The following is a 24229-nucleotide window of genomic DNA, read 5'->3' on the forward strand; positions in this document are numbered from 1 at the left end:
TACTATTGAAACACTAAACCGAATCCTTGACTATTAAACAACTAAAATTAAATGAGAACAAAATTGACTTTATGGTGGTGGGAAAGAGAGAAGCTTAGTGGCGATATCTAGTAAAGTTCGTGATCTAGGCGTATTTTTCGACTGAAACTTGTCTCCCAATGCCCAAATAAATAATGTAGTAATAACCTTTGGTTATCATATAAGAAATATTGTTTATATAAAAAAGTACCTGGAAGAATGTTCTGTAAAGAAACTTGTGATAAACTGTGTGATTACCGGAATTGAATATTGTAACTCCATCTACTGCAATCTACCAAAAGTACAACTTAAGAAATTACAAAACATAATAAACAGAAGAGCAAGACTGATAAAAGGTATCCCACCTAGAGAAAGGATACTAATTTATTTACATTGGCTGCCGATTAAAGCGAGAATTAAATTTAGAATATGTGCAATAACCCACCAAGTTATCAGAACTGGTCGTCCAATATATCTAAGAGAATTGCTACATGTTGTGCAACCAACAAATCGTCCTGACAAGAGAATAGTTACGGATGGTTTCAAACTATCATCATCTAGATACATGTCTGCTGTAGTCTCTAGAGCCTTTAAATATGTGGCCCTAAAACTACACAGTAGGCTCCCACAAGACATCCAGATAATTGAAGATATTAAGGCATTCAAGAGGAAACTGAAGACCTTATTTTGTGAGTGTTTTGCCAGTGATGATCAAACAGTAAACGAACAATACGCATTGTGAAATGTTAAATGCTCCGAAATGAACATCATAAAACAACCGTAGAGGTCCTGTAGAGAATAGGGCTTCCCTGCTGTACAGGACCAGATAAGCAGCCCTTAAAGTAAAGTGAGTAAGTGGCAAGGGACAGAGGGAATAATAGGTGAAGAGCAGTGTGCGTTTATGCAAGAGAGGGGTTGCATAAAGAAAGTGATTTTATAGCAAACTTTTATGAGAAGTTTAAAAGTCAAGGAAATATATGTGTTTAGAATACATAAACAGAAAATCTTTTGATTGAATTGATTAGGAGGTAATGTGGAGAGTATGGATAATACGTTACAATCAAGAGCTTTTATGAAGGATGAATCTGATAGTGATTTAGTGACCTTTCCCACTCCTGCTTAGCCCCCTGTTTCCCCCAAGTTTCTCTAGACCCCCCTCTCTTTTTATCCTTCTCAGACACTCGTTACATTCGTAGTTAGGGATGTTAATGGTACATGCTCTCTCTCTCTCTCTCTCTCTCTCTCTCTCTCTCTCTCTCTCTCTCTCTCTCTCTCTCTCTCTCTCTCTCTCTCTCTCTCTCTTTCTGATTGTGTGAAGTTGTAATTATGCATGTGATATATTTCTTGTCTCTCAAATGATCTTTGCTCCGCCATGGCTCGTAAATAAACATTACATCATTGCTCCTCTGTCCTGGCAAGCGGTACATGGATGTGCTGCGCACGCCATCCCAGTGGGTCATTATGAACATATCATAATTATCTGTAATATATATTATGATTGGTATGCGGGGGTGTGGGGCAAAGGACGATGGGCCAATCAGAAACATGGCAGGTGGGTCTAAGCCCCAATCCAAAAACCAAGTTGCGTTTTATATATATGGCTTCCGTAAAACACTGTCTACCGCAATCCTGTAGGCCGTAAATTTTCAGGAGTCGTATAACCATCAAAGATGAAAGAAAAAGAGAAAGGACAACACAATATTTCTTAAAACCTTTTTGGTAATTTTCAATATCACCATCGCATCCTCTACGAAAATCATATCTCCATTGATAAAAGCTTACTTGAGACAGAACAAGGGAAAAAATTTTGAGTTATGTTCTAAACGGAACATGTTAATCTTGGTGTCATTCGTTAGATTTAATGTTTTAACAACTGATTGTAATCTTATATTGAAGAGGGATAGATATGTAGTAATTACTTCAGTACTGGATGTTGGAATTACTTTGGTAACTGTTCATTGACAAAACCTTTAAAGATTGAGCATTTAGAAATTTAGTTTCAAGGGTGTTGCTCTTGCTTCTTAGTATTCAGTGGTGGTATATATAGAGGCAGGAAGGCTTCACTTTTGAATGGGCAGCCATATCTAAGACGTGATCGGATAGTCCATATATGATGCTGTAGGTGGAGGTCTCTTATGACACTGGGATGTAGTACTGTGGACCAGTATTTAACTTACTTTTTGTAATTGACCTTAATCTGGTCCAAGCTATTATTATTATTATTATTATTATCATTGTTGTTGTTGTTGTTGTTAATATTTGATGTTGTTGTTTGTATTGTTCATTATTGTGCTTCATTGCTGCATTAGAATGTGTAAACATGTGAATACAATAATGATCTTTCATTTTATCCATTTTGTCGTGATCTTAGTTTTCCTATCTATTCCCATCCATTTCAAGTTGGTAAATAAACCAGTTTGTTATTTCAGCAGACAGATAAATTTCTCCTAAAAAAAAAAAAAGTTACGATAGCGATTTATTTATTAATAACATAAATATACAATCTGGTCGTAAGTTGATTTAATGGCTGGGGGCACCATAGACAGGAGCTGGATGCCCATAAGCAGGTTCAGGATGACCGTAGGCTGGGGCTGGCGTTCCGTAAGCAGGGGCAGGATGGCCGTAGGCTGGAGCTGGTGTTCCGTAAGCAGGGGCAGGATGGCCGTAGGCTGGAGCAGGCTTGTAATGTTCGGGTTCTGGGTACTTGGCCTCTCCCTCGTAAGTGACCTCAGCCTGGTATCCGTTGTAGTGATCGGCGGTGTAAGTAACGATCTGAGTGCGACCGTCGGGGAGGAGGACGTAGTACTTGCCGGTCTCCAAGTTCCCGTCGGAGTTGGAGTCGTGGCCGAAGTCCAGGCCCTTGTAGTGATCCTTGACGGTGTAGTCAAAGGCAAAGGGCATACCCTTCTGTTGAGGAAAATATGGATTAGACTCAAATATCAAATTCAATATGGAAATAGTCAAGTCATTTACTAAACTATGTTAAAATGGCCGATAAAGGGAAATGGTGAATTACTGAAAGAAAACAGCAGCCTTCTTAACCTGGTGCTTCTCGTGGCCGTGGGTCAACTGGTGAGCGGGAGCCGAGTATCCGTAGCCATCATGGGGTGGGCTGTCAGGCCGGGCAACGGCGGCAGCCATTAGACAGCTCAGGAAAAGGACCTGTAATGTCATAGAGGATCATTATTCTCTCTCTCTCTCTCTCTCTCTCTCTCTCTCTCTCTCTCTCTCTCTCTCTCTCTCTCTCTCTCTCTCATCTAAGAACTGTGTTCGTATTCTTACACTAGCGTTCATGGTTGTATCTCTGAATGTGACATGGACAGACAGAGACACAGTTGCATTTATACTACCAATTCACGGTCACTTGACTCCTTTCGGTCTCAGGCCACACCCACTGAACCTTATAGGTTTTCAGGGTCAAAATTTTGGTTACAAAGGAACACGATACTTACAAACTTAATTCTGTAAATTGCTTGTTATTATTATTATTATTATTATTATTATTATTATTATTATTGTAAATGATGACATATTCTGGACTTATCATCAGAGAATTAGGGCAAGGGTTTTTCCATTTTAGTCCATTAAAAATATAAGAATTCAACAGGCCTAATGCTTACCTATAATATAGATTCTAGACTATTTTTTTATACTACGAATTGGATAAGAGGTAGAAGAAAAGAAAAACATAAGAGGGTGTTTGGTTTACAAGCTACATATTGCAGTATGTTAGTGATACAGTGATTGACTAAGAAGCTGACTAGTTTTTTCAAGGTAGGTTTGGCAGAGGAAAATGTCCCAAAGAAGTATTAGGGAGAAATAATATTTCAGTTGATTAAATGTACAGTTGATAGATAATACAGTAAGACTTCTATAGGCTACAATATTACTTATCATACCGGCGAAGGTGTGTGGTAGACTTTTGATTAATGAAGATAGGCGAGGACAGAAGGTACAATAGGCGGATTGCAATATGTGTTCAAGCATAGAAGTTGCTTAAATAAAGGGAATGTTAGTAAACAAACATGTGAGAAGTTTGGAAGTAAAGCAGGGAATTTGTATGTGGAATATACAGTATATATACTATATATGTATATATATATATATATATATATATATATATATATATATATATATATACAGTATATATATATATATATATAGAAGAAACATGATTGAATCTAGTGGTGGCCGATACGGTAACGTCCCTGCCTGGTGAACGCCAAACTGGGGCCTATATGTCTATCTGCTGAGTCATCGGCAGCCACTGCCTACTCCTCCTTTGTCCTAGCTTGGGTTGAGAGGGGGCTGGGCTCTGGTCATATGTATATATGGTCCGTCTTTAGGGCATTGTCCTGCTTGCTAGGGCAATGTCACTGTCCTTTGCCTCTGCCATTCACGAGCAGGCTTTAAACCTTTAATGGGCTGCGTAGGTAATAGCTTATTGAGGGCAGTCAATACCTATTACGAAGGTAAGGCAACATTCGTTAAAAGAAAATGAGGAAATATCTTGTTTTTCTTATTTTTTAGCATTCCCTTAGTTGAGTGATCGCTGTTGTTAGAAAAAATATGTATGTCTCTTTATACATGTGATATGTTTCTATGTATGTATATTTTATATAGGTAAATTTATATATCAACCAATCTTGTCTATCATTTATCCTAATATATTTGCCTCACTCTAGTACCAAATATTTTATGTTGTATTGTCAAACATGCGACAGATACAATACTGGACATTAGTCCTTAATCAGCTGGACTAGAGCTACCACAAACATATCGTTAAATAAAGCAGCATTGCCAATTCTCCAACAAGTGTAATAAAGGATAGAATTTATTTGTTTATACTATATTGGACAAGTAGCGAGGAGGGGTTAGGTATTTTTATTTCATTCACATAATCGAATTTAAAGCTTGATACCTTTCACACACACATGAACGTGTATACACTTGTATATATGTTTTTGATCGTGCGCATGTGCATGAATGAATGCTTGTTGAAGACACTGTTGAAGATGTATGAAAGGTGATTATGAGCTTGAAGAAGAAAAAGAGACTTGGAGTTGTTGGGTTTACAAGGGATGATATAGTATGCTAGTAAGGTATTGATTGAGTAGCTGACCAAGGTTTGTATGGTTTGCCTGGCTGAAGGAGAGGTCCCAAAGGATTAATCACAATTTGTCGATGATTCAGTTGTTAAAGAATGAATCTGACGGTAATTTGTCTTCTTCTTCTTTGAGCCTACCACTGGAAGGAAAGACATTTTACATATATATATATATATATATATATATATATATATATATATATATATATATATATATGTATTATATATATATATATATATATATATATATATATATATATATATATATATATATGTATGTATGTATGTATTTATACCTGGCATGATTATTATTTGCCTTGATGTGAGTGTTCCTTTACTCATGTTGGGAAATGTTTTCTTTTGTCCTCTTAACAGCCCAAATATCATGAATATGAAATACTGATTGGATAATCCTTTACAATAGATTCGAGATGCAGTAGTATGGATCTTGCCATTTCTTAGTTTTCCTGAGGTCAAAGAAAGGATGCAGTGATTTGAATGTGCGAATGGAAGATCCATTATTTAGTGCCATGGGGAAAGCCGCCTGTTTAAAGTGGTGAAGTATGTCAGTTTTGTAATAAAAACAAATCCGCCATGTTTGTTTGGGTCAAGGATTTCATAGATCTTTATAAAGGAAGAGTTCTCAGAAGAGTTTTTTGAAAGATAATTATTTTTAGCATCGTTATTTACAACAAGATATTGCCTCACTTACTTGTGCAAGGTATTGATAAGATACAGTATATATAGTAGTGCAGTATGTATTAAGTGACCTTCTGTCAAGAGGGTCTGTGGTATATAATAATAATGTTAATAAAAATCTATTTGTAGAATGAGACTTGAAAATTTGTTGTTCCATTCCAAACCAAATTTTGCATCTTTCAAGAAACTGATATGGTTCATTGGGTGTGGCTTAAGACGAAAAAGATTTGTGACCGTGAATTGGTAGTATAAATGCAACGGTGTGTCTGTCTGTCCATGTCACATACAGAGATACAACCATGAACGCAAGTGTAAGACTAAGAAAAGAGTTCTCTGATAAATATGTATTTGAGAAATATGTATTTGAGAGAGAGAGAGAGAGAGAGAGAGAGAGAGAGAGAGAGAGAGAGAGAGAGAGAGAGAGAGAGTAATGATTCAATATGAAATTACAGGTCCTTTTCCTGAGCTGTCTAATGGCTGCCGCCGTTGCCCGGCCTGACAGCCCACCCCATGATGGCTACGGATACTCGGCTCCCGCTCACCAGTTGACCCACGGCCACGAGAAGCACCAGGTAAAGAAAGCTGCTGTTTTCTTTCTGTAATTTAACCTTTCTCTTTATCGGTCATTTTAACATTGTTTGGTGTCTAACTTTGCTATTTCTGCATTGCATTCGATGATATTCAACTATAAGATTTTCGTCCTTTTCCCGAACAGAAGGGTATGCCCTTTGCCTTTGACTACACCGTCAAGGATCACTACAAAGGCTTAGACTTCGGAGAAGACTCCAACTCCGATCGTAACTTGGTGACCGGCAAGTACTACGTCCTCCTCCCCGACGGTCGCACTCAGATCGTCACTTACACCGCCGATCACTACAACGGATACCAGGCTGAGGTGACTTACGAGGGAGAGGCCAAGTACCCAGAACCCGAGCATTACAAGCCTGCTCCAGCCTACGGCCATCCTGCCCCTGCTTATGGAACACCAGCTCCATCCTATGGTCATCCTGAACCCGTTTACGGAACACCAGCTCCATTCTATGGTCATCCTGAACCCGTTTACGGAACACCAGCTCCATCCTATGGTCATCCTGAACCTATTTACGGAACACCAGCTCCTGTCTATGGAGCTCCCGAATACTGAAAGATGAATTAAATTATGTTTGAAGATATTTTATTTCATAAATAAAATATTTTAGAGATTTTTTATGGATACATCCTCAGTTTTACCACTGAATAAAATACCTCTTATGATTTAAAAGAAAAAATTGGTATGACATTCGTACCTCCTGGATGTTTCTACCTTGGTCGAGACTAACCATAATCAACAGTTTACCAGATATATGTACCATTAAAGTATTAGGTCAATAGACTTACATTTGGATTTCACGGGACATGCCTTTGGTGGTCAGCCTCACAAACGGATCAAATTCTTATCCTTATCCGTAGATGGCAAATGTAATGACCTGTAGATTTTGAGGTATATACATACATACATATATATATATATATATATATATATATTATATATATATATATATATATATATATATATATTATATATATATATATATATATATATTATAGCGAGCAAGTGTGTGGCTATATGTATCTATCGATATATATATATATATATACATATATATATATATATATATATATATATATATATATATATATATATATATATATATATATATATATATATATATATATATACCCAGTCATCCCTAACTTTCCCTGTGCCTTGCGTAGGAGGAGAGGGACATGTGAATATAGTTTTCCAATTTTGCATTGTATTTTTGAGTAAATTGATAGTGTTGTTATCCGAACCATGTATTTTTAAGCATTTTAGTCTATCCATGCTATACTCCTGTTGCTTTTCCTTTTTTTTTTCTTTTGTGCCTCTGCATTTCTGTATGAATCCATTTTGTTGGCTGGGAATACTGATTGTTTCCACCAGGTAGATGTACAACCTTTTGCTGATGATGGCTGTTAGCAGCGGTGTTTGTTTACTCCAGGTAGATGTACAGCCTTTTGCTGATCAGGGCTGTCAGCAGCTGTGTTTGTTTCCACAAGTTAGCTGTACAGCCTTTCGCTGATGCTTGTTAGCAGCATCCACATTATTGGTAAGCAGCGAATTGATCTGTAATTGCTTGTTATATTACCTTTATTTTTTTTTTCTTGAATTAGGCAAGTCCTTTCTGCGGACATGTATTCAGGTGGTTGGTGGTGTCAGATACAATACTCGAGTTGTTTACTCATTCTTGTATGTAAGGCTCTGAAGTTTTTTGAGCCAGTAACCATGAACTTCATCCTGGCCTGGTGCTTTCGAGTTTAGAGTTTATTTCAGCTGGTCTCTTTTAGCCCTAACATTTTCATCACTTTTTATATCTTGCAGCCATTTTGCTTGTTTATTGTGGCCTATTGGGTTTTTCCTTATGCCTTCCAAGAGTCTTTTGGATGGTTCCGTTTCTGGGTTCTCCTGATGGTTGTCCTTACCATTTTGGTTGGCTATATAAGAGTTTCTTGTTTGCTCTGAAGGATTTGTTCTGCTAATATTTTTTATTCCCTTTTACATATCTTTGGATCTTTTCTGTCTTGGTCTTTATTGTCTGTTTGATATATTCTCATATATTGTTCATGCCCCACTCCTGCACTTTGTATTTCTGATTTTGGGGCTTCTGTTTCTTGCATTCTTTCAGCATGTGTCTGCCATCTCTTCAAGTTTACTCAAGCCAGCTCTCATTTCTGTTATCTGTTTTTCCAATTTCCTTTTTCAAGGAAGCTGTCTTTATCTCTGCTCATTGATTGTGATGTTGGTACCCTTATCTCCATTAGGTCGGAAACAATCTTTGATGGAGGTATTATTATTATTATTATTATTATTATTATTATTATTATTATTATTTATTTATTTATTTTTTTGAAGCTGTTTTTTATAGTATGCAGCAATGTGTTTCTTAGTTGATTCGGAATGTGTACATTTGTAAATTCAATCTTTACTTAAATTCTATCCTTTTTATCTTGGTCAGAGTTTTCCATTCTTATCCATCGATTTTAAGTTGTTAAATCAAGCAGTTATCTTTATCAGAAGAAAGGTAAAATTCTCACAGAAACAAAACACGTAAGTTACGATAATGATTTATTTAATAGTTACATAAATATACATTTTTGTCTTAATTTAATGGCTGGGGGCATCATAGGCCAGAGCTGGATGCCCATAAGCAGGTTCAGGATGACCGTAGGATGGGGCTGGTGTTCCGTAAGCAGGGGCAGGATGGCCGTAGGCTGGAGCAGGCTTGTAATGCTCTGGATCCGGGTACTTGGCCTTTCCCTCGTAAGTGACCTCAGCCTGGTATCCGTTGTAGTGATCGGCAGTGTAAGTGACGATCTGAGTGCGACCGTCGGGGAGGAGGACGTAGTACTTGCCGGTCACCAAGTTCCCGTCGGAGTTGGAGTCGTGGGCAAAGTCTAGGCCCTTGTAGTGATCCTTGACGACGTAGTCAAAGGCGAAGGGCATACCCTTCTGTTGAGGAAAATACCGATAACCTTAAACTTAGATATAATGAAATTCAATATGGATATAATCAAGTCATTTACTAAACTATGTTAAAATGGCCGATAAAGGGAAATGGTGAATTGCTGAAAGAAAACAGCAGCTTCCTTTACCTGGTGCTTCTCGTGGCCGTGGGTCAACTGGTGAGCGGGAGCCGAGTATCTGTAGCCATCATGGGGTGGGCTGTCAGGCCGGGCAACGGCGGCAGCCATTAGACAGCTCAGGAAAAGAACCTGTAATGTTAGATTGAATCATTACTCTCTCTCTCTCTCTCTCTCTCTCTCTCTCTCTCTCTCTCTCTCTCTCTCTCTCTCTCTCTCTCTCTCTCTCATTCATATATATTTATCAGAGAACTGTTTTCGTATTCTTACACTTGCGTTCATGGTTGTAACTCTGAATGTGAAGTGGACATCCAAACGGGTTGCATTTATACCACCAATTCACGGTCACAAGGCTTTTTCGTTATAGGCCACACCCAATCATCCATATCGGTTTCTTTTCATGTGTAAAAATTTGGGTTGCAAAGAAAAGATGAAATTCCCTAGCCTAATTCTGCAAATCGATTATTATTATTATTATTATTATTATTATTATTATTATTATTATTATTATTATTATTACCTAACCAAACATGACACATGCTTGAATTTGGGTAGAAATCCGCGAATGTAATTAACTGTATGGAATAATATTACCTAGTTTACATCCGGTGCAAAGAAGATGCAAAATTTCTATCTTGGTAAACCTGACTAGTATCTCTGATGAGTTATGTAAGCTCAATTTCTTTAAAAAAATCTAGTTTAATGCCTTATAGGGAATCAAAACCTTTAGGCATCTTTCCTACATACTGTACATATACACATACAACTCATACATACATACATACACACACACACATATATATACATATATATATATATATATATATATATATATATATATATATATATATATATGTGTGTGTGTGTGTGTTTCCGTTGTTGTGCACATGTGAATACTTTGATAGGCGACTGTTGAAGATGTATTGGTTGGGTTTACAAGAGATGTTGCAGTATGTTGGCTTTAATTTTCTGATGCATGAATTGATATTATGAGATCCATCTGGTTAAATACTTTTTTCTTTTTTTAGAAAAATGGCCTTTTACTTTTCACAATCTCATTTTCTTTTTAACTAAAACTCGATCTCATGTTTATCTATATTTTAATATCTGTCTCATGTCTTAGGGAAACACTTCTAGCTGTAAGTACTTATATTCTTCAACAATCTCTAGAGGTTCGGCCTTAGCCTTTATTTATTGTCTACATTTTCATTGAACATTATCTATCTTAGTTTTACTCATTTTCATATTCCATTCTACATTTCTGCCTTTTCTATCCGAATATTCTATCATCTGTAATTACTCCCATGATTCACTTAACACAACTATGTCATCTGCAAATCCTAATTTGTTAAGGTATTCCCCATTAATGTTAACTCCTACATTTACACAATGTAAATTCTTATAAACGTTTTTTTTTTTTTTCAGAAACTTTGTGAATAATTTAGAAGAGATGGGGTCTATTTATCTAACTCCTTGTTTCAACCAGAAATACTATCCTTATACGTATAGTGTAAATCGTATGATAATGAAATTCTGCTTTGTTATTCCTTTAGGTTATAATGGAATATATTCACTGATTCTTGTCTCTTCAGTTTCAAGTTATAAAAGTACATTAATTGAATTGGTACATTTGAGGGTTGTTATTGATTTTGCAGGTTACCTAACTTTTCTAGTTGCTTATTCACACAATGTAACTGGTTCCCTGACCAGTTAAGACATACAAACCTTTCCCGCTCTTGATTGGACCTGTCCCGCTTCTCAGATACCCTGATACATTGATTGTTAGGGTTGTTGATTATTAATGGTACACGTGTTATGCTCTCTCTCTCTCTCTCTCTCTCTCTCTCTCTCTCTCTCTCTCTCTGTTTGTGTGAAGTTGTAATTATATGTGTGATATACAACGGCCCCTCAAATGATCTTTGTTCCGCCGTGGCTCGTCTTGCTTGTAAATAAACATTACTTCATTGCTCCTCTTTGCTGTCACGCGGTATATTGATGTGCTCGGAACGCCATCCATGTGGGTCACTATCAAGGTATCATAATTGCCCTTAATATATATATCATGATTGGTATGCAGGGGGAAGAGAGGCAGGACAGTGGGCCAATCAGGAACGTGGCAGGTGGCCACGCCCACTCCCACCCCCACTACCATCCCCACCAATGCAAAGACCAAAAACCAAGCTGCATTTTGTACATGTGCCTTCGACAATCCTGTAAGCCGTAAATTTTCATAAGTCAAATGAACATCAATGATACCAGGCAAAGAGAAACGACAACATAATGTCTCAAAACCATTGTGATAATTTCCACTATCACTATTACTGCTTCCACGAGAATAATATTTCCATCGATAAAAACTAATTTGAGTTGAACAAGACAAAAAATGATGAATTTTGTTCGAAAAGTGAAGTTTTTATCTCTTTATTCTTTTGGTTTAGTGTTTTAATGATAAATTTTATTTTTACATTGAACAGGGGCGAGACACGTAGCAATGCCAACTCAGTTACAATTACTTCATTATTGAATGTTGCAATTACTTAGATAACTGTTCATTAACAAATTCTTCAAAGGTTAAGCATGTAGAAATTTAGCTTCAAGGGTAGTGCTCTTGCTTTTTAGTATTTAGGGCAGCCGTATGTAGGGGTGATCGATGGATTCTGTCTTATGACAAGGATATATTGCTGTCATCCAGAGTATTCAACCTGTACTCTTCGTAATTGACCTTAATATAGTCCAAGTTTTTATTATTATAATAATAATAATTATTATTATTATTATTATTATTATTATTATTATTATTATTATTATTATTATTATAATTACTTGGTGCCGTTGTTACTAGTGCAGAACATTGTACTTCTTAGTTAATTTAGAATTTGTGTGTGAATTAATCTTTAAATGCTCTTTTACTCTATCCCTTTTATCATGGGTGTAGGTTTCCTCTGTTTCACATCCGTATCAAGTTGTTAAATCAACCAGCTACCTTTATCTGCAGAAAGGTAAATTTCTCATAGAAACAAAAGACAAGTTAAGATTGTGATTTATTTAATAATTACATAAATATACATTCTTGTCCTAATTTAATGGCTGGGGGCACCATAGGCAGGAGCTGGATGCCCATAAGCAGGTTCAGGATGACCGTAGGATGGAGCTGGTGTTCCGTAAGCAGGGGCAGGATGGCCGTAGGCTGGAGCAGGCTTGTAATGCTCTGGTTCTGGGTACTTGGCCTCTCCCTCGTAAGTGACCTCAGCCTGGTATCCGTTGTAGTGATCGGCGGTGTAAGTGACGATCTGAGTGCGACCGTCGGGGAGGAGGACGTAGTACTTGCCGGTCTCCAAGTTCCCGTCGGAGTTGGAGTCATGGCCGAAGTCCAGGCCCTTGTAGTGATCCTTGACGGCGTAGTCAAAGGCAAAGGGCATACCCTTCTGTTGAGGAAAATATCGATAATATTAGACTCAAATATGATCAAATTCACTATGGAAATAATCAAATCAATTACCAAACAATGCTAAAATGGCTGGTAAAGGGAAATGGTGAATTACTCAAAGAAAACAGCAGCTTCCTTTACCTGGTGCTTCTCGTGGCCGTGGGTCAACTGGTGAGCGGGAGCCGAGTATCCGTAGCCATCATGGGGTGGGCTGTCAGGCCGGGCAACGGCGGCAGCCATTAGACAGCTCAGGAAAAGGACCTGTAATGTTAGGTGGAGTCATTAATCATCTCTCTCTCTCTCTCTCTCTCTCTCTCTCTCTCTCTCTCTCTCTCTCTCTCTCTCTCTCTCTCTCTCTCTCTCATATATTTATCAGAGAACTGTTTTCGTAGTCTTACACTAGCGTTCATGGTTGTATCTATGAATGTGACATAGGTAGACAGAGACACCCTTGCATTTATACCACCAATTCTCGGTCACTCGACTCCTTTCGGTCTTTGGCCACACCCACTGAACCATGTCGGTTTTTTTAATGAGCAAAATTTGGTTTTCAAAGGAACACGAAATTTTTCAGTTTATTTCTTCAAATCGTTATTTATTAAAATTATTATCATGATTAATATTATTGTAAAAATAAATTATAATGACTTTTCTATAATACAAAATTATTTTAATTTTGTCCAGACAAGCTGTCTGAATTCAACAGCTATAACTTACAGATAATCTGAAAGAAAATCTGCCATGGTAGGCTCAACAGCTTCAAGCGACGGGAATGTTATTTTTTAATTTCATTCCCAAAATCCAATGCAAGTCTTGATAGAAAATAACGTTTATACACACGCTTAACTTGAATATACCATTAATGAATGGGGATACCTTTACGTTATGAAAGGTTTGCGTATTACCATGATCACCAAAAGCTGTATTATTCAGGGTCACCCATACTAGGTTGGATTGCTCAGAGCGATCGGACCAAAATCTCCTATCATCACCAATCTCTGGACAGCATGGTGATGAAAACTGGACAAACCCCAGACTTGAATTGACATGTCTGAGACCTTTGTACTGCAGTGAACTAGAAACTAAAAACGGTTGCATTTGTTGTATATTTGTGTATACATGTATGATTTCTTGCATACGTGACATGAAGATATAAGGAAGGCAGTCAAGATGCTGAAGTAAAGGAAGACCAAAGAATTGGGTTTGCAAGCGAGATGCTGCAGTATGAATACTACGGTAGTGATGGTGTGATTGAGTAGTTGACCAGGGTTTATGGGGGATGTTTGGCAGTGGCAAAGGTCTCAGTGGAATATTTGGGAGGCATAACGGTTTTGTTGTATAAAGGTAAAGGTCATAAACATGACTATATGAATAGTAGGGTTACAGTATTATTGATACCCTGGAAGTTGTTGTAAATGATATAGTGAAAGTGATGGATGAAAATAAATGTAGTATTTTAATATTACTCGATCTTAGTGCTGCTTTTGATACAGTTGTGCATGAATTGCTACTAAATGATCTACGGTTCATCGGCGTTGAAGATCAAGTTTTCGAATATCCGAAAGAGTACTTGGTTGGTAGAAATTACTGTGTACGTGTACAAATTGGAAACTCTTATTCACCTTATGAACCTTTAAACAAGAGGGGTACCCCAGGGGAGAGTTCTTGGCCCAATCTTATTTTGCATCTATACTATTGGTCTATCGAAAATACTACAGAGGCATTGTGTGAAGTTCAAACTATTTGTGGATGACACAAAATTTTACTTCTCCATAAATGGTATAGACGATACTATTGAAACACTAAACCGAATCATTGACTATTAAACAACTAAAATTAAATGAGAAAAAAATTGACTTTATGGTGGTGCGAAAGAGAGAAGCTTAGTGCCGATATCTAGTAAAGTTCGTGATCTAGGCCTATTTCTCGACTGAAACTTGTCTCTCAATGCCCAAATAAATAATGTAGTAATAACCTTTGGTTATCATATAAGAAATATTGTTTTTATAAAAAAGTACCTGGAAGAATGTTCTGTAAAGAAACTTGTGATAAACTGTGTGATTACCGGAATTGAATATTGTAACTCCATCTACTGCAATCAACCAAAAGTACAACTTAAGAAATTACAAAACATAATAAACAGAAGACCAAGACTGATAAAAGGTATCCCACCTAGAGAAAGGATACTAATTTATTTACATTGGCTGCTGATTAAAGCGAGAATTAAATTTAAAATATGTGCAATAACCCACCAAGTTATCAGAACTGGTCGTCCAAAATATCTAAGAGAATTGCTACATGTTGTGCAACCAACAAATCGTCCTGACACGAGAATAGTTACGGATGGTTTCAAACTATCATCATCTAGATACATGTCTGCTGTAGTCTCTAGAGCCTTTACATATGTGGCCCTAAAACTATACAGTAGGCTCCCACAAGACATCCAGATAATTGAAGATATTAAGGCATTCAAGAGGAAACTGAAGACCTTATTTTGTGAGTGTTTTGCCAGTGATGATCAAACAGTAAACGAACAATACGCATTGTGAAATGTTAAATGCTCCGGGATGAACATCATAAAACAACCGTAGAGGTCCTGTAGAGAATAGGGCTTCCCTGCTGTACAGGACCAGATAAGCAGCCCTTAAAGGAAAGTGAGTAAGTGGCAAGGGACAGAGGGAATAATAGGTGAAGAGCAGTGTGCGTTTATGCAAGAGAGGGGTTGCATAAAGAAAGTGATTTTATAGCAAACTTTTATGAGAAGTTTAAAAGTCAAGGAAATATATGTGTTTAGAATACATAAACAGAAAATCTTTTGATTGAATTGATTAGGAGGTAATGTGGAGAGTATGGATAATACGTTACAATCAAGAGCTTTTATGAAGGATGAATCTGATAGTGATTTAGTGACCTTTCCCACTCCTGCTTAGCCCCCTGTTTCCCCCAAGTTTCTCTTGACCCCCTCTCTTTTTATCCTTCTCAGACACTCGTTACATTCGTAGTTAGGGATGTTAATGGTACATGCTCTCTCTCTCTCTCTCTCTCTCTCTCTCTCTCTCTCTCTCTCTCTCTCTCTCTCTGATTGTGTGAAGTTGTAATTATGCATGTGATATATATGTTGTCTCTCAAATGATCTTTGCTCCGCCATGGCTCGTAAATAAACATTACATCATTGCTCCTCTGTCCTGGCAAGCGGTACATGGATGTGCTGCGCACGCCATCCCAGTGGGTCATTATGAACATATCATAATTATCTGTAATATATATTATGATTGGTATGCGGGGGTGTGGGGCAAAGGACGATGGGCCAATCAGAAACATGGCAGGTGGGTCTAAGCCCCAATCCAAAAACCAAGTTGCGTTTTATATATATGCCTTCCGTAAGACACTGTCTACCGCAATCCTGTAGGCCGTAAATTTTCAGGAGTCGAATGACCATCAATGATGAAAGAATAAGAGAAAGGACAACACAATATTTCTTAAAACCTTTTTGGTAATTTTCAATATCACCATCGCTTCCTCTACGAAAATCATATCTTCATTGATAAAAGCTTACTTGAGACAGAACAAGGGAAAAAATTTTGAGTTATGTTCTAAACGGAACATGTTAATCTTGGTGTCATTCGTTAGATTTAATGTTTTAATAACTGATTGTAATCGTATATTGAAGAGGGATAGATATGTAGTAATTACTTCAGTACTGGATGTTGGAATTACTTTGGTAACTGTTCATTGACAAAACCTTTAAAGATTGAGCATATAGAAATTTAGTTTCAAGGGTGTTGCTCTTGCTTCTTAGTATTCAGTGGTGGTATATATAGAGGCAGGAAGGCTTCACTTTTGAATGGGCAGCCATATCTAAGACGTGATCGGATAGTCCATATATGATGCTGTAGGTGGAGGTCTCTTATGACACTGGGATGTAGTACTGTGGACCAGTATTTAACTTACTTTTTTGTAATTGACCTTAATCTGGTCCAAGCTATTATTATTATTATTATTATTATTATTATTATTATTATTATTATTATTATTATTGTTGTTGTTGTTGTTGTTGTTAATATTTGATGTTGTTGTTTGTATTGTACAACATTGTGCTTCATTGCTGCATTAGAATGTGTAAACATGTGAATATGATAATAATCTTTCATTTTATTCATTTTGTCGTGATCTTAGTTTTCCTATCTATTCCCATCCATTTCAAGTTGGTAAATAAACCAGTTTGTTATTTCAGCAGGCAGATAAATTTCTCATAAAAAAAAAACAAGTTACGATAGCGATTTGTTTATTAATAACATAAATATACAATCTGGTCGTTAGTTGATTTAATGGCTGGGGGCACCATAGACAGGAGCTGGATGCCCATAAGCAGGTTCAGGATGACCGTAGGCTGGGGCTGGCGTTCCGTAAGCAGGGGCAGGATGGCCGTAGGCTGGAGCTGGTGTTCCGTAAGCAGGGGCAGGATGTCCGTAGGCTGGAGCAGGCTTGTAATGCTCTGGTTCCGGGTACTTGGCCTCTCCCTCGTAAGTGACCTCAGCCTGGTATCCGTTGTAGTGATCGGCGGTGTAAGTAACGATCTGAGTGCGACCGTCGGGGAGGAGGACGTAGTACTTGCCTGTCTCCAAGTTCCCGTCGGAGTTGGAGTTGTAGCCGAAGTCCAGGCCCTTGTAGTGATCCTTGACGGTGTAGTCAAAGGCAAAGGGCATACCCTTCTGTTGAGGAAAATATGGATTAGACTCAAATATCAAATTCAATTAATAAACAATGCTAAAATGTCCGGGAAAGGGAAATGGTGAATTACTGAAAGAAAACAGCAGCTTCCTTTACCTGGTGCTTCTCGTGGCCGTGGGTCAACTGGTGAGCGGGAGCAGAGTATCCGTAGCCATCATGGGGTGGGCTGTCAGGCCGGGCAACGGCGGCAGCCATTAGACAGCTCAGGAAAAGGACCTGTAATGTTAGGTGGAGTCATTAATCATCTCTCTCTCTCTCTCTCTCTCTCTCTCTCTCTCTCTCTCTCTCTCTCTCTCTCTCTCTCTCTCTCTCTCATTCGAGAACTGTGTTCGTATTCTTACACTTGCGTTCATGGTTGTATCTCTGAATGTGACATGGACAGACAGAGTCACCGTTGCATTTATACTACCAATTCACGGTCACTTGACTCCTTCGGTCCTAGGCCACACCCACTGAACCTTATAGGTTTTCAGGGTCAAAATCTGGGTTACAAAGGAACACGATACAAACTTAATTCTGTAAATTGCTTGTTATTATTATTATTATTATTATTATTATTATTATTGTTGTTGTAAATGATGACATATTCCGGACTTATCATCAGAGTATTAGGTCAAGGGTTTTTCCATTTTAGTCCATTAAAAATATAAGAATTCAACAGGCCTAATGCTTGCCTATAATATAAATTCTAGACTTTTTTTTATTTGATTCCCAGTCTAATTGAGAGCTTTTTAGAAGACCGTAACAGTGGGATCATACACACACGCGCACCCATATACACATACGTTTATACACGTATTTTCACTCACATTTATAAACGCATGTGTGCTTATGTGTGTGTGTATATATATATATATATATATATATATATATATATATATATATATATATATATATATATATATATATATATATATATATATATTCACAAACATATATGCAATATATATATATATAGATATACACACACATATATATAAATATATATATATATATATATATATATATATATATATATATATATATATATATACATATATATATATATATATATATATATATATACATATATATACATGTGTGTGTGTTTGTGTGCTTATATAGATTCTTGTTGAAGTGACGGGTGGAGATATACTGCAAATTGGATAAGAGGCAGAAGAAAAGATAGACAAAAGAGGGTCTTTGGTTTACAAGCTACATATTTCAGTATGTTAGTGATACAGTGATTGACTGAGAAGCTGACCAGAGTTTTCAAGGTATGTTTGGCAGAGGAAAAGGTCCCAAAGAAGTATTAAGGATAAATAATATTTCAGTTGTTTAAATGTAAAGGTGATAGATAATACAGTAAGACTTCTATAGGCTACAATATTACTTATCATACCGGCTAAGGTGTGTGGTAGACTTTTGATTAATGAAGATAGGCGAGGGACAGAAGGAATAATAGGTGGATTGCAATATGTGTTCAAGCATAGGAGAAGTTGCATAAATCAAGTGTTTGTTAGTAAATAATCATGTGAGAAGTTTGGAAGTAAAGGGGGAAATTTGTTTTTGAAATATACAGTACAGTATATATATATATATATATGTATGTATATATATATATATATATATATATATATATATATATATATATATATATATATATATATCTGGTGAACGCCAGACTGGGATTCGAATCCTGCTTAAACGTGTTAGTTTCTTTGATCGCTGCAACCTCACCATCCCTGTGAGCAAAGGATGGGGGTTTCGGGAAGCCTATATGTCTCTCTGCTGAGTCATCGGCAGTCATTGCCTGGCCCTCCTTTGTCATAGATTGGGTGGAGAGGGGGCTTGGGCTATGGTCAGTCTTTAGGGCATTGTCTTGCTTGCTAGGGCAATGTCACTGTCCTTTGCCTCTGCCATTCATGAGCAGCCTTTAAACCTTTAATGGGCTGCGTAGGTAATAGCTTATTGAGGACAGTCAATAGCTATTACGAAGGTAGGGCAACATTTGTTAAAGGAAAATGAGGAAATGCCTTGTTTTTCATATTTTTGAGCAATGCCCTGGTCAAGTAAACGCTGCTGTTGAAAATAGTATGTATGTGTATTTAGACATGTGTTATGTTCCTATGTATGTATATTTTATATAGGTAAATTTATATATCAACCAATAATATCTATCATTTATCCTAATATATGTGCCTCACAAATAGTACCAAATATTTTTTTGTATTGCCAAGCATGCGGCAGATAATATGAGTAGACAATACAGGAAATTAGTCCTTAATCAGCTGGACTAGAGCTACCACAAACATATTGTTCAACAAGTGTAATAAAAGATAGAATTTATTTGTTCATGCTAAATTTGACAAGTAGCGAGGAGGGGTTAAGTATTCTTATTTCATTCACAAAATTGAATTTAAAGCTTGATGTCTCTTTCACACACATATGAACGTGTATACACTTGTATATATGTTTTTGATCGTGCGCATGTGCATGCATGAATGCTTGTTGAAGACACTGTTGAAGATATATGAAAGGTGATAATGAGCTTGAAGAAAAAAAAGACTCTTGGAGTTGTTGGGTTTACAAGAGATGATATAGTATGCTGGTAAGATATTGATTGAGTAGCTGACCAAGTTTTGTATGGTTTCCTTGGCTGAGGGAAAGGTTCCAAAGGATTAATCACAATTTGTCAATGATTCATTAGTTTAAGAATGAATCTGACAGTAATTTGTCTTGTTCTTCATTGAGCCTACCACTGGAAGGAAAGACATTTTATTGTTGATATATATATATATATATATATATATATATATATATATATATATAGATAGATAGATAGATAGATACCTGGCATAATTATTATTTGTCCTGATGTGAGTTTGCCTTACTCATGTTAGGAAATGTTTTTTTTTTTTTTTGTCCTCTAAACAGCCCAAATATCATGAATATGAAATACTGATAGGATAATCCTTTACAATAGATTCGAGATGCAGCAGTATGGATCTTTCCATTTCTTGGTTTTTCTGAGGTTAAAGAAAGGATGCAGTAATTTGAATGTGCGAATGGAATATTCATTATTTTGTGTCATGGGGAAAGACACGCCTGTTTAATGTGGTGAAGTATGTCAGTTTTGTAATAAAAACAAATCCGCCATGTTTGTTTGGTTCAAGGATTTCATAGATCTTTATAAAGGAAGAGTTCTCAAAAGACTTTTTTGGAAGATAATGATTTTTAGCACCGTTATTTACAACAAAATACCTGAAAATAAAAAGATATTGACTAACTTACTTGTGCAAGGTAATGATAAGATACAGTATATATAGTAGTGCAGTATGTATTAAGTGACCTTCTGTCAAGAGGGTCTATGGTATATAATAATAATAATGGTAATAATAATCTATTTGTAGAAAGAGACCAGAAAATTTGTTGTTCCATTGTTAACCAAATTTTGCATTTTTCAAGAAAGTGATATGGTTCATTGGGTGTGGCTTAAGACGAAAAAGATTTGTGACCGTGAATTGGTAGTATAAATGCAACGGTGTGTCTGTCTGTCCATGTCACATTCAGAGATACAGCCATGAACGCAAGTGTAAGACTAAGAAAAGAGTTTTATGATGAATATGTATTTGAGAAATATGTATTTGAGAGAGAGAGAGAGAGAGAGAGAGAGAGAGAGAGAGAGAGAGAGAGAGAGAGAGAGAGAGAGAGAGAGAGAGAGAGTAATGATTCAATATGAAATTACAGGCCCTTTTCCTGAGCTGTCTAATGGCTGCCGCCGTTGCCCGGCCTGACAGCCCACCCCATGATGGCTACGGATACTCGGCTCCCGCTCACCAGTTGACCCACGGCCACGAGAAGCACCAGGTAAAGAAAGCTGCTGTTTTCTTTCTGTAATTTAACCTTTCTCTTTATCGGTCATTTTAACATTGTTTGGTGTCTAACTTTGCAATTTCTGCATTGCATTTGATGATATTCAACTATAAGATTTTCGTCCTTTTCCCGAACAGAAGGGTATGCCCTTTGCCTTTGACTACACCGTCAAGGATCACTACAAAGGCTTAGACTTCGGAGAAGACTCCAACTCCGACGGGAACTTGGTGACCGGCAAGTACTACGTCCTCCTCCCCGACGGTCGCACTCAGATCGTCACTTACACCGCCGATCACTACAACGGATACCAGGCTGAGGTCACTTATGAGGGAGAGGCCAAGTACCCAGAACCCGAACATTACAAGCCTGCTCCAGCCTATGGCCATCCTGCCCCTGCTTACGGAACACCAGCTCCATCCTATGGTCATCCTGAACCCGTTTACGGAACACCAGCTCCATCCTATGGTCATCCTGAACCCGTTTACGGAACACCAGCTCCATCCTATGGTCATCCTGAACCCGTTTACGGAACACCAGCTCCATCCTATGGTCATCCTGAACCCGTTTACGGAACACCAGCTCCATCCTATGGTCATCCTGAACCCGTTTACGGAACACCAGCTCCATCTTATGGTCATCCTGAACCAGCTCCTGTCTATGGCGCTCCCGAATACTGAAAGATGAATTAAATTATGTTTGAAGATATTTTATTTCATAAATAAAATGATATTTTAAAGTCACATTTTTTATGGATGCATCCTTAGTTTTACCATTGAATAAAATACCTCTTATGATTTAAAAAAAAAAAAATTGGTATGACATTCGTACCTCCTGGATGTTTCTACCTTGGTCGAGACTAACCATAATCAACAGTTTACTAGATACTTGTACCATTAAAATATTAGGTCAATAAACTTACATTTGGATTTCACGGGACATGCCTTTGGTGGTCAGCCTCACAAACGGATCAAATTCTTATCCTTATCCGTAGATGGCAAATGTAATGACCTGTAGATTTTGAGGTATATATATATATATATATATATATATATATATATATATATATATATATATATATTATATATATACATATATATATATATATATATATATATATATATATACATATATATTTATATATATATGCCCTATATTATAGCGAGCAAGTGTCTGGCTATGTGTATCTATCGATATATATATATATATATATATATATATATATATATATATATATATATATATATATATATATATATATATATATATATATACCCAGTCATCCCTAACTTTCCCTGTGCCTTGCGTAGGAGGAGAGGGACATGTGAATATAGTTTTCCAATTTTGCTTTGTATCTTTGAGGAAATTGATAGTGTTGTTATCCGAACCATGTATTTTTAAGCTTTTTAGTCTATCCATGCTATACTCCTGTTGCTTTTCCTTTTTTTTTTTTTTATTCTTCATTATCATATTGCATATCAGTAGCTGGTCTTTTGTGCCTCTGCATTTCCGTATGAATCCATTTTGTTGGCTGGGAATATTGATTGTTTCCACCAGGTAGATGTACAATCTTTTGCTGATGATGGCTGTTAGCAGCGGTGATTGTTTACTCCAGGTAGATGTACAGCCTTTTGCTGATGAGGGCTGTCAGCAGGTGTGTTTGTTTCCACAAGTTAGCTGTACAGCCTTTAGCTGATGCTTGTTAGCAGCATCCACATTATTGGTAAGCAGCGAATTGATCTGTAATTGCTTGTTATATTACCTTTATTTTTGTTTTTTTCTTGAATTAGGCAAGTCCTTTCTGCGGACATGCATTCAGGTGGTTGGTGGTGTCAGATACAATACTCGAGTTGTTTACTCATTCTTGTATGTAAGGCTCTGAAGTTTTTTGAGCCAGTAACCATGAACTTCATCCTGGCCTGGTGCTTTCCAGTTTAGAGTTTATTTCAGCTGGTCTCTTATAGCCCTAACATTTTCATCACTTTTTATATCTTGCAACCATTTTGCTTGTTTATTGTGGCCTATGGGTTTTTCCTTATGCCTTCCAAGAGTCTTTTGGATGGTTCCGTTTCTGGGTTCTCCTGATGGTTGTCCTTACCATTTTGGTTGGCTATATAAGAGTTTCTGGTTTGCTCTGAAGGATTTGTTCTGCTAATATTTTTTATTCCCTTTTACATATCTTTGGATCTTTTCTGTCTTGGTCTTTATTGTCTGTTTGATATATTCCCATATATTGTTCATGCCCCACTCCTGCACTTTGTATTTCTGATTTTGTTCCTTCTGTTTCTTGCATTCTTTCAGCATGTGTCTGCCATCTCTTCAAGGTTACTCAAGCCAGCTCTCATTTCTGTTATCTGTTTTTCCAATTTCCTTTTTCAAGGAAGCTGTCTTTATCTCTGCTCATTGATTGTGATGTTGTTACCCTTATCTCCATTAGGTCAAAAACAATCTTTGATGGAGGTATTATTATTATTATTGTTATTATTATTATTATTATTTATTTATTTATTTGAAGCTGTTTTTTATAGTATGCACCAATGTGTTTCTTAGTTGATTCGGAATGTGTACATATGTAAATTCAATCTTTACTTAAATTCTATCCTTTTTATCTTGGTCAGAGTTTTCCATTCTTATCCATCGATTTTAAGTTGTTAAATCAAGCAGTTACCTTTATCAGAAGAAAGGTAAATTTCTCACAGAAACAAAACACGTAAGTTACGATAGTGATTTATTTA

At 36.8% G+C, this 24229-nt stretch overlaps 5 protein-coding genes across 6 annotated transcripts; 2 read left to right on the top strand and 3 right to left on the bottom strand.

The window, feature by feature from the left end:
- Positions 1-2538: 2538 nt before the first annotated feature.
- On the bottom strand, positions 2539-3345 carry LOC137657670 (cuticle protein 7-like). 2 transcript variants are annotated; one of them, XM_068392071.1, is made up of 3 exons: positions 3301-3345; positions 3061-3180; positions 2539-2925 (listed from the first exon to the last, which is right to left on the bottom strand). In XM_068392071.1, exons 1-3 carry the CDS (start codon positions 3310-3312, stop codon positions 2539-2541), a joined length of 519 nt encoding a protein of 172 aa, XP_068248172.1. In that variant the 5' UTR covers positions 3313-3345. The 2 variants fall into 2 exon arrangements, with proteins under 2 accessions (XP_068248172.1, XP_068248173.1); XM_068392072.1 differs by lacking the exon at positions 3301-3345 and having other exon boundaries at positions 3061-3192.
- A 2919-nt stretch (positions 3346-6264) lies between these two features.
- On the top strand, positions 6265-6968 carry LOC137657194 (cuticle protein 7-like). The gene is made up of 2 exons (XM_068391538.1): positions 6265-6396; positions 6540-6968. The coding sequence occupies exons 1-2, from the start codon at positions 6265-6267 to the stop codon at positions 6966-6968; spliced, it is 561 nt and encodes a 186-aa protein (XP_068247639.1).
- Positions 6969-9008: 2040 nt separating this feature from the next.
- LOC137657195 (cuticle protein 7-like) lies at positions 9009-9610 on the bottom strand. The gene is made up of 2 exons (XM_068391539.1): positions 9497-9610; positions 9009-9353 (listed from the first exon to the last, which is right to left on the bottom strand). The coding sequence occupies exons 1-2, from the start codon at positions 9593-9595 to the stop codon at positions 9009-9011; spliced, it is 444 nt and encodes a 147-aa protein (XP_068247640.1). The 5' UTR covers positions 9596-9610.
- A 2954-nt stretch (positions 9611-12564) lies between these two features.
- LOC137657684 (cuticle protein 21-like) lies at positions 12565-17864 on the bottom strand. The gene is made up of 3 exons (XM_068392084.1): positions 17739-17864; positions 17240-17623; positions 12565-12912 (listed from the first exon to the last, which is right to left on the bottom strand). Exons 1-3 carry the CDS (start codon positions 17835-17837, stop codon positions 12565-12567), a joined length of 831 nt encoding a protein of 276 aa, XP_068248185.1. The 5' UTR covers positions 17838-17864.
- A 3495-nt stretch (positions 17865-21359) lies between these two features.
- On the top strand, positions 21360-22174 carry LOC137657196 (cuticle protein 19-like). The gene is made up of 2 exons (XM_068391541.1): positions 21360-21491; positions 21635-22174. The coding sequence occupies exons 1-2, from the start codon at positions 21360-21362 to the stop codon at positions 22172-22174; spliced, it is 672 nt and encodes a 223-aa protein (XP_068247642.1).
- Positions 22175-24229: the final 2055 nt, after the last annotated feature.

This window comes from Palaemon carinicauda, chromosome 18 (genome assembly GCF_036898095.1).
Source record: "Palaemon carinicauda isolate YSFRI2023 chromosome 18, ASM3689809v2, whole genome shotgun sequence".
In the NCBI taxonomy this organism is placed as follows: domain Eukaryota; kingdom Metazoa; phylum Arthropoda; class Malacostraca; order Decapoda; family Palaemonidae; genus Palaemon; species Palaemon carinicauda.

Excerpts from the sequence above, each read along its gene's own strand:
- LOC137657670 (XM_068392071.1), bottom strand. Across the intron at positions 2,926-3,060 it reads ACGGCCACGAGAAGCACCAG|AAGGGTATGCCCTTTGCCTT; the intron begins GTTAAGAAGGCT and ends TTTCCTCAACAG.
- LOC137657194 (XM_068391538.1), top strand. The coding sequence starts at position 6,265 with ATGAAATTACAGGTCCTTTTCCTGAGCTGTCTAATGGCTGCCGCCGTT. Across the intron at positions 6,397-6,539 it reads ACGGCCACGAGAAGCACCAG|AAGGGTATGCCCTTTGCCTT; the intron begins GTAAAGAAAGCT and ends TTTCCCGAACAG.
- LOC137657195 (XM_068391539.1), bottom strand. The coding sequence starts at position 9,595 with ATGGCTGCCGCCGTTGCCCGGCCTGACAGCCCACCCCATGATGGCTAC. Across the intron at positions 9,354-9,496 it reads ACGGCCACGAGAAGCACCAG|AAGGGTATGCCCTTCGCCTT; the intron begins GTAAAGGAAGCT and ends TTTCCTCAACAG.
- LOC137657684 (XM_068392084.1), bottom strand. The coding sequence starts at position 17,837 with ATGGCTGCCGCCGTTGCCCGGCCTGACAGCCCACCCCATGATGGCTAC. Across the intron at positions 17,624-17,738 it reads ACGGCCACGAGAAGCACCAG|AAGGGTATGCCCTTTGCCTT; the intron begins GTAAAGGAAGCT and ends TTTCCTCAACAG. Across the intron at positions 12,913-17,239 it reads TCTATGGTGCCCCCAGCCAT|CAGAAGGGTATGCCCTTTGC; the intron begins TAAATCAACTAA and ends TATTTTCCTCAA.
- LOC137657196 (XM_068391541.1), top strand. The coding sequence starts at position 21,360 with ATGAAATTACAGGCCCTTTTCCTGAGCTGTCTAATGGCTGCCGCCGTT. Across the intron at positions 21,492-21,634 it reads ACGGCCACGAGAAGCACCAG|AAGGGTATGCCCTTTGCCTT; the intron begins GTAAAGAAAGCT and ends TTTCCCGAACAG.